At 45.3% G+C, this 9,716-nt stretch overlaps 1 protein-coding gene across 2 annotated transcripts in view; it reads right to left on the minus strand.

Moving 5' to 3' along the window:
• IARS2 (isoleucyl-tRNA synthetase 2, mitochondrial) overlaps window positions 1–9,716 on the minus strand; it is a 71,622-nt gene that overhangs the window by 20,186 nt on the left and 41,720 nt on the right. For both annotated transcript variants that reach the window (XM_025202571.1, XM_025202572.1), the window contains exons 13-14: window positions 2,850–2,952; window positions 1,185–1,278 (exon numbers count right to left, since the gene is read on the minus strand). In XM_025202571.1, coding sequence (XP_025058356.1) covers window positions 1,185–1,278; window positions 2,850–2,952 — 197 coding nt within the window. The remainder of the gene's footprint in view (window positions 1–1,184; window positions 1,279–2,849; window positions 2,953–9,716) is intronic.

Consider the following 9,716-nt stretch of genomic DNA (forward strand, 5'->3'; position numbering starts at 1 on the left):
CCAACCCCCACCCCAGGAAATCTGCTACATGTAAACGTCTTTGAAAAAAAATATACTGTCTGCTGATGATACACCATTGCCTGACTACATTGCTAGGGAACAAAACCTCCAATACAAATACATTTTTATAATGAAGTCAACAAGATTGCTATCAACACAATTGTGTACTGTAGGTTCACAGTTCAAAGTTCAGACCTGATGTATTGTACAAGAGTCTTACCTAGAATGGCACACGACTCTGGAGCTTTCTCTGGACTCAAAAAGGATTTGAATAATTTTAAAAAGACTTTTTTTTCTTTTAGACTACTTACAACTCCATTGTAGCTGTTATGTAAGATCCCAAGCACAAAAGCCCAACACCTAGACTTCTCTTATTTTTGGAATCACCAAAATTATAAAAATTCACACATCTGTGCTAGAAGACGCAGTATTATTTCTTTGTAGCACAGTAAATCACACTAGCTATGCAAAATAATCAGGAGTTACAACATCAGCATCCATGTATGCTGTTCTGTGTAATTAGGAATTTAACATTTTTGGTAGTCTTAGTTTTATACGATAACAGTGTATTATCAACACAATCTGAAATATATTAAATTTGAAAAATTAATATTAAATAAAAAAATACATTAATTATTAAATAAAAATATATTAAATTAAGATCTATTAGCAGTGAATTGCTTTTTCATAACAGGAACAAGGTGCTTTATCTTTTTAAGATGTCTGATGTTTCAAATGCTATGAATAATTAAGGATAAACACACGGAAAAAATCTGAACTTTTACAATACTGAAAATGAGCTTACCAAGAGTAAACCCTTTTCTTGAAAAAAACAAACAAACAAACAACCCAACCTCACAAGCAAAGAAAATCTTTGGTAGTATTGAGATGATGTTGCCATGATTGTCCAGGAGACACATGAAAGGCAAGAAATCTTGTATGTGGGATCTTTTATTGGATCAGTTGTATGGCTGGCCCTAGTGTTTAGTGTCCAATAGACTGATGTAAAAGGTGCTGGGGAAGATTTTCACAGGAAAAAATAACTTCATAATAAATGCATCAACTACAATTTGCTGCTGCCATAAGCCAAATCAGCTCCACAGGCAATGTTATTGCATACAACAATGGGGAACTTGGGTCACCAACTGCTTCAAAATAATATTCACAGTATACTAATTCTATACCTTCCAACACATGAGCCCACGAAGTTCCACTATCAAACCAAATATCCAGAATGTCCTGTCCCTTTACATAATCCAGTGCATTGTGGTTACCAACCTATTGGAGTAACAGGTGACAAGCTCAGTCAGTGTACAAAGATCATTCTGTACTATCAGTAACAGAAAAACTAGACACGCCCCCCCCAACAGTCGGATTTAGTACTTAGTCTATTCATGTTCTGGGTGAGGTCCAGAAACATGCACAGTTTGAAACAGTTTGTGCGCACAACTGTTTGTAATAGCTCGCTTCTGCACCAGCTAGAAGGCTGGTGCTCCAAAAGGCTTAGCAGGCTGAGGGCAGCAAAAGAATCAGAAGCCACCGTAGACAGGTCACACACAAAGGGGCAGAAGAATTGAGCCATTAAAAAAACAAGTAGTAAAAAGTACCATATTTACTTGAATATGGGTGCTTGCACACGTGAAAGGAAAAAAAAAAATGCACTTAACTTTAAACTTGGAATGTTCCCCTGTGATGAGCCCAGCACATGTCCAGAAAACACTGCACATTACCTCGACCTGGCTCTGCACTGTCTGTATAGACTGGGTGCTTTTCTGGCACTTATCTAACAGCTAATTGAATCAGCTTTAGATAAATGCATCAAAAAGCTCTGCTGAAGCACCTGATTTATACAGATGCTGCAGTGACGGGACAAACTAATGCACTGATCCTTCCAAGAAAGCGCAGGTTTTTGTTTTTCTTCTCCCCCCCACCCCCCATCTGCAAGCAGCCTATAAGACAAGGTTTTTCCCCCCTCAATCAACACCAGGGAAAAAATCCCCTAATCCTACATTAGCATAAATAGCTTAGTTTTCCTTTAAAAAAGCATAATTTGTACTCCAGTAGGTGCTAAAGTGCTATTTAAAAGTGTTTTTATGGAGAACCTGTCCTAAAACTTGCAGCAGTGACAAAAAAGGTAAAAGCTATAATTTCTGGGTGATTTGTGTCTATGGGTACTACATGCAAACTGCTACAGCTATGTTTATTTCAAGGTTAATAGGGTCTGATAGTAAGGAGAGGGGAAGGGGCTGTACAGGGAAGAAGTTGGGGGGCTAGAGGGCAAAGGAGCTATCTAACTCTAGAGATTTATTCTCCCCCCCGCCCAGCCATGGCAGTAGGAGGTTGATAAATTGAAGACAAACCTCCAATAATTAGATTTTATACCTGGAAAATTAATGTCTCAAATTTATAATTTTTCCATATATGAAATCTAATTACTGGCAGGTCATTTTATAAATCAAGGTCATCTTATATTCCAGTAAATATGGCCCTCAAGCTGAATGCAGCCTTCAAGAGGTTAACCCGTGGCCCCTGGACTCCCAGTTCAGGTGCTGCTCCCCCCCACCCCATCACTCTCCTGCTGCCATCCTGGGGTCTCTGAGGTCCCCCCTGCTTCTGCTTCCTATTCCTGGAGGCAAAGGAAAAGGGAACTCATGGTCAAGGGTTCAGGGAACCCAAGGACCTGCACAGCACAGGCATGTGGCCTCTGGCAATTAAGCTGGACAGCTCTGCCCTGACACATTCTTATTTAATACCTTTTAAAAAAGTGGGGGGAAAAAATCCCAAGGACCACAAATATCGGAGGGCATTATACTGCTGCCCATGAAACACCATCAGAGGAAAAGACATACCTTTGCTACAGCCTCTCTTGGTAGAAGCTGCTCGACAGGGAGGGTCCACCATGCATCACTTCCTTGCTGCTCCACTATTCTAATAACGTTCCCAATGGTTTTACTAAATACACGAATAAGAAAGAAGAATGTAACAAGATTAAAATCAGTAAATTACTATACATTTCTTAATGTAACTACACGTTTATTTAGGCCACGTACATACATTCAGCTTCTATAAGGAGACACACTGTTCTCCCAGCAGAAAACAAAAGCGTGCAGATGTGAACCTCTCTCCCCCAGAGTGAAAACGGTGGCGCAGGAACAACCCAGGTTAAATTGCTCCTAGCAGTTTCTCCTGGGAGACTGAATGTCTGCACACTTTCCCCCAGCTTAAATCCTCCTGAGGACCAGGAAGGTAGCCAGAGGAAAAGGTTCCTTGTGCCTTCTTGAGACCAGGGCCACACCAGTCTGCAGAAGGTGTGTGCATGTGGGAGAGAGGGTGAAGTGGCTCGTCTCCTGCTTCTCGCACCAGAGTTCCTGATGCAAGTAGCAGGCAGGGGCTTTGCCAAGCCATTCTCTCTGCTCAACTCCTGGGTACCAATCGCTGCACCCTGACTGCTTCCCCTTGTTTCCTTCTCCCCGCTTTCAGCTGAGCAGCCAGTGCAGCAAGCCACACTTACAAGCCCAGCTCTTGGCCTGCCAGCTTCCCCTTACCTCCCCACACTGCTCAGCTGAGTAGCCGGGGCACCAACTGAAAAGTCTGGCTCTCAGCTTTGCTAGTTTCCCTTGCATCTCACCGCTGCTCAGCTGAGTGGTGGCGGGCAGCCATTTAAAAACCAGAGGGTCCTGGAGCATGGCATGCAGAAGCTTTCCCCAAGCCCAGCTCCCAGCCCTGCTGGCTTCCCCTTGCAGGCAGAGGAAGGCTGCTGTGCCAAAGTAGCAAAGCTTGTGAGCCTTGCCACCACAGTAAAAATGCCCATGCTACCCTGCACTGCTCTGGGCCAACCTGGAACAGTATTGGGTGAGGCAGACTGTTGTACCTCTGTGGCAAGGCTCCCAAAGCCTTACTGCCACAATTGAGGTTCTCTTTCCTCTCCCTGCACTCCTCCAGATCAGCCCAAAGGAGTGCAAAGAATGGTGGCTATTTTCCTGTGAGAACCAGCAGGATTCCTATCATGGGAGAATGACCGTCTCTTGCTAATCAGACCGATGGTGGGTGGGATGGGGGACCATTCTGGGAGAAGAACCCTCCCTGGATGTATGGCAGCTACTGCTTTTCAGAAGCTGCCAACTGCCTTTTGACAGCTGGACCCCTTTCCAGGCAGGGGAGAAGACAGGCTCTTGAATAATCTACTTGCCTCAGGGCAGGAGTAGTCCAAGGTGCAGCCCTCTAGTGCCCCTGGCTGAAGACTGCTTGTGAAGCTCTTCAGGTCATAGGGACGGAGGAACTTCTGTACAGTCCAGCTCCCAGAAGACATTTCTTCCAGTAGAATGGAAGACCTTGTACACAGTCTTAGAGCACATAACTGTACTCCAGGTGCTTGAGCTCACTGCAAATGAGCTAGCTTGGGTATCAAATGTAGTACAGCTGTGCTAAGTAGGTGCACTACCCTGGCTAACCTACCCAGCCTCAGCCACAAGGCACTTTATGGTGCAGTGTATGTTCCCTGTGCCTGTGTACATAAACCAAGCCACTAAATCAGTGGTTTCCAAACTTGGTCACAAACCACCAACAACTGGACGTTTTTTCTGGGTGTTTATATAGTAAAATATTTTGAGAAACATGGTGTGAAGCATTACTCGAGTGGGAAGAGGTGGGCCTAGTAGAGCCACCTCTCTAACAAAGGACCTTGAACATGTGACCCTCATAGCTCCTGTGCCAAGTATACACACTTACTTTTATGGTTTCTTTAAGACTGCAAAATTACCCAATATTGTGGTTAAAGGGTCAAATCAGGTCTATTTGATCACTTGCTAGTCAATTAGTTGATCTCAATTTGTAGAATGAACAAGCAAACAAAAGACAGTTCTGAAAAAGAACAGTTTTTGAGAGCATATTGTTTTCAACAAAACATGAAAGTCTTCTGGTTTCAACTTAGAAATTAGACCTATGTACAATCCTATATCTAAAATGCCACTAATACTTGCTTTTATTTTAATTAATTAGCTAATATAGCCTGTGGACACATAACAGTGTTATGGTATTTTTATTACTGTAACAAGTACAAAAATATCTCCTACTGACATTTTTTTTTAAGTCTCGTTTCCTTCCCCCACTTCCCTGTTTGCTGACTTTCAAGACTCAAGTTATAGTCTTGGGTGAAATCCCAGGGGAACTGAGGTCAATGGGAGTTTCATCCTTTGTGTTTTTTGGCAACAACTAAAGATACCTCAAACAGCTTGAGCTCAGGGCCTCCCAAACTGGATTGTCAAATTCACCAATGACTCTTGGCCTTGGAACAGTCACTGAATTATTTCAGTTTCCCAGTTTTCTACCCACCTTTGGCCAGATCCATTAAGGTTTTTCCTAAAAAAGTCTACAGTTGGTAGTAACCAGGAGAACACATGTTTACATATGGCAATAGAAAACATTAGGCTAGTGGTTCTCAACCTTTTTTTAGATTCCTGGAATCCCTCTGAAAGTGACAGCTCTTAGCTTTCACTTGTTTCTTGACTACGGAAAACTGATAGAGCAATTCTTCTGTTGCAAAAAAACAAACTCAGAAAGACCATAAGGAGGCCAAAATGTTTTGGAAACTAGGGATTCACATTTGGGTTTATCGTGTGAAACATGTGCAAATACCCAGTCATCTATGCAGCACTAATATTGTGCTGCACCCTGGCCGAGAGTCATTGTCTTCAGCTTTCAACTTGTGCATGGTGTAGACCTCCAAGCACAGTTTAACACGCATCAGATTCTATGTGTAACCCTGTCTACACTAATGTTATAACTAGTGTGGCTGATCATTTAAATGGTAATAGAATAATGTCAAAAAACAAATGCCAGTGAAAGTGCAAGCCTAAGAAGGGAATAGTGTTGAAGTTTCTTTTACAGCAAGGGTGTCAAAGATACAGTCTGCAGGCCGGATCCAGCCAGTGAAGCCCTATGATCAGGCCAGTGGGTCTCAGACTGACCCCCATGTACTGCATGTGGCACACACCAGCCCTGGACCCACACACTGCATGCAACATGTGAAGTGGGTCTGCCATATGCTGCATGTGGTGCTCAGGCACTGCACATAGCACAGCAGGCTGGTCTGGGAAACACGCTACATGAAGTGCCTGGCTTGACCAGCCCTGCAGGCTGGCTCTGGTGTCAGTCCAGATCAGGTCCACAGACCAGCCCACAAGTGCCACAGCCACAGTGCAGGGCTGGTCCAGCCTCAGTGCTGCATGCAGTATGTGGTCTGTGCTGGCTCTGCACAAGCCCTGGACCAAGGCTAGTACATGCTGCATAATGTGCAGGACTAGTTGGCCTGATCTGGCCTATGGGGCAAAATAGGTTGGACACCCCTGTTCTATAGCAAAGCTTTAATGCTTGCTAGTTTTTACTTTCCACCATAACAGTGGCAGAACCTGCATCTCAGATGAAACCTCCATTTGGTGTCAAAGTATCAAATGCTGTAGAATTACAGAATCATAAAAATTTAAGTCAATATAATCATAGAAATCAAATTACAGAATCATAGAAAATGAGGGTTGGAAGGGACCTCAAAAGGTCATCTAATCCAACCCACTGCTCAAAGCAGGACCAGCCCCAACTAGATCATCCAGGCCAAAGCTTTCTTTAGCCGGGTTTTGAAAGTCTCCAAGGATGGAGCTTTCACCAGCTCTCTGGGTAACCTGTTCTAGTGTTTTTCTATCCTCCTCATGAGAAAATTCTTCCTAATATCTAACCTAAACTTCCCTTGCTGCAACTTGAGACCATTGCTCCTTGTTCTGTCATCTGCCACCACCAAGAACAGTCTAGCTCCATCCTCTTTCGAACCACCTGTCAGGTAACTGAAGGCTGCTATTGAATCTCCTGTTAGTTCTCTTTTCCAGAGTAAATAAACCCAATTCCCACAGCCTCTCCTCAGAAGTCATGCCCCCAAACCATTTCTGTTGCCCTCTGCTGGACTCTTTCCAATTTATCCATATCCTTTCTGTAATGGGGATCCCAAAATTGGACACAGTACTCCAGATGTGGCCTCACCAATGCTGAACAGAGGGGAATAAGCATTAGGCCTGTGCAAAGCATCTAGTATACACTTTGGGTGCCGATTTGGGGGACAGCGATTCGATTCAGTGATCTGAATCACCGTCTCGAATCGATTAGACCAAACCCGATTTGGGGATTCAGCCACTGCCAAATCGGCCAAATCTCCGAATCAAACAGGCCCCATCCCCTGCCCACTCTCCCAGTCCTGTCAATGGCTGCCCTTCCCGGCCCCAACATCCAGGGTCCTAAAAAAAAAAAGCCCTGCATTCACTGGCTATTGCCAGGCAGTGGGGTGATCCTCACTACCCTCCACTGCTACTACTACTCCCCCCAACTTAGTGTCATCTGCCAACTTGCTAAGGGTGCACTCCATTCCATCTTCCAGGTTATTGATGAAGATATTAAACAAAACCAGCCCCGGGACCAATCCCTGGGTCACTCTACTTGATACTGGCTGCCAACTGGACATTGAACCATTGATTACTACCTTTTGAGCCCAAAGAACAAGACATTTTTCCATCTACCTTACAGTCCATTCATCATGTAGGGGTGGTGCACCGGCTGAACTCGACTTCCCAGCAGCTCCCCCGAGATCTGCCCAGCTGCAGCATCTCCACTGCCACTGCTGGACCCAACCCTACTACCTGGGTACCCCAGCTTGTCCACTCTGCACCTACTGCTGGGGGCGTTGGACACAGTGGGTAGGCAGCCGGGGTCTCCATGGAGACCAGCCCATGACCTCTGTCGGAAGGGTGCACTTGGCTGGGCAGATGGGATGGGGCTGTGGGTGGGTGGGGAATGGTGTTCAGGAGTGGGCTGGGTGGGTGGACGGGCAATGACAGTGCGGGGCCACGGTTTGGGATCTGGGGCACAGCTCTGATCTGTTCTTCACATGTCTCTTCCCATGGAACTGGAGCCCAGTGCAGGGACATGAATGGAACAGATAGCAGCTTTGCCCTGGGCCTGGGTCCTGGCCCTGTGTTATTACTGTCCCATGATCCTAGCCCTGGCTCCACCTGCCCATCCCGTTCCTGGATGCTGCTCCCCCCACCCTGCCCACAGCTCCATCCCATCCACCTAGCTAAGTATGCCCTGCCTGCAGAGGTCCTGGGCTGGTCTGCACAGAGAACCCACGCACCTGCTCTGTCTGGCACCCCTGATGGCAGATAGGCCAGTGTGCCTGTGCAGCAGGGTCAGGTCCAGCAGCAGTGGTGGCATATGAGCCTGGGGCCAGATAGGATCAACTGCCCATGCTAGGTCAGCACCCCACCTCCCCTGCCCACAACAGCTCAACCAAACTCCTTACTTAAGTGTCCCCCTACAGCCCAAATAATTGCCCACCCCTGATTTAGTTAGCCCAACTGAGTAAAGGAACAAGGCGGTTTTACACTGGAGACTTCTGATGTAGATAGGACCTCATAGAACAGCAAGGCATTCTGTAACCTGCGGTACAGGGGACACTGGTACTGCACCCAGTTATTGGATGGGCCAGGTAAAGCAAGGAGAAATTCATTTCCAAATATATTAATACAGATACTTTTAGAGCAGCAGGCCACAACTTTCAACCTGACTCACTGCTTCCCCACTCTGTAGCACCCAGGTTGCCTGCAGCCACCTCTACTGTGCACGAAGGTTGCCAATTCCCATCCTCCATGGCAGTGAGGAGAAACAAATTCTGCAGCAATGAGAGGCACATGCCATCGGGCCGAGGACAGGTACTGTGGTGGCAGTTGGCAGCAGGGCATGGGATGAAGAGGCAGGAGGGGATGTACTAGGCCAAGCTGTATGCTGCCGATCCCCTGTGCTGCTGCCCGTCAGATCCAAGCATGCTGTGGGCCTGTTTTCAACCCGTTTTAATGTATGGTTGACATAAGTTAGTTAGTTTGGTTTTTCAAAAAAAGGAATTCTCATCTTGTCTCCAATATGCTTTGTTAGCTCACAGAACAGGAGGAGAAATAAGCATAAAAAATCAATTTCCATTAGAGAATGCAAAGGAGTCAAATCTAAGGCCTTGTATCTTTCTAGACATCAGAAATTGGTTTTCAGTTTGCAAGAAGAGAGTTCTAGAGAAGCATCGTTTCTTTTGACAAAACAAGACACTTAACCTAGACATACGAGTAGATATGGCATTTTGTTATACCTTAAATCATGAATACCAGATATGCTCCACAGGTCAGATGTTTCACCTGGCCGCAAGGGCTCCTAAAGGGGCCAGGAATTTGGGGTTGGGGTCTGCCATAATTTCAGAGGTAAGAAGCACCCATGTTGATGGCAGCAGCAGGGCAAGCAACGGCTGTTATTAACCTCCGCACAACTGCTCACCCTCAAGTCGGGATCCAGTCGGGATAAACGAGTTTGACATCCCTGCCTTAAACTATACGTCTACTGTAAGAATACAGAAATTAATGTACCCAGCTTTCTCTAATACAAATTGTTCAGTTTCAGTTTCTACATGGACTTTAGCACAAAGCAGTATTTTATCTGCATTACTGATGAAGTCAGACTACACCACCATAATAATTATATGGCATTATAACAGTTTATGTGGCATGTGAACTCAGGTTCTCAGAGAAGAGATGAGGTGACATTATCAGTATTCAATAGGGTGAGAGAAGAATTTAGAGAAAACAGTTAGGGTCTCTGTTGGTCATTAAGCTGAAGTTACAGTAATAGGCTTACTTGTA

The sequence above is a fragment of the Alligator sinensis genome, unplaced genomic scaffold (assembly GCF_000455745.1).
Source record: "Alligator sinensis unplaced genomic scaffold, ASM45574v1 scaffold178_1, whole genome shotgun sequence".
Lineage (NCBI taxonomy): Eukaryota > Metazoa > Chordata > Crocodylia > Alligatoridae > Alligator > Alligator sinensis.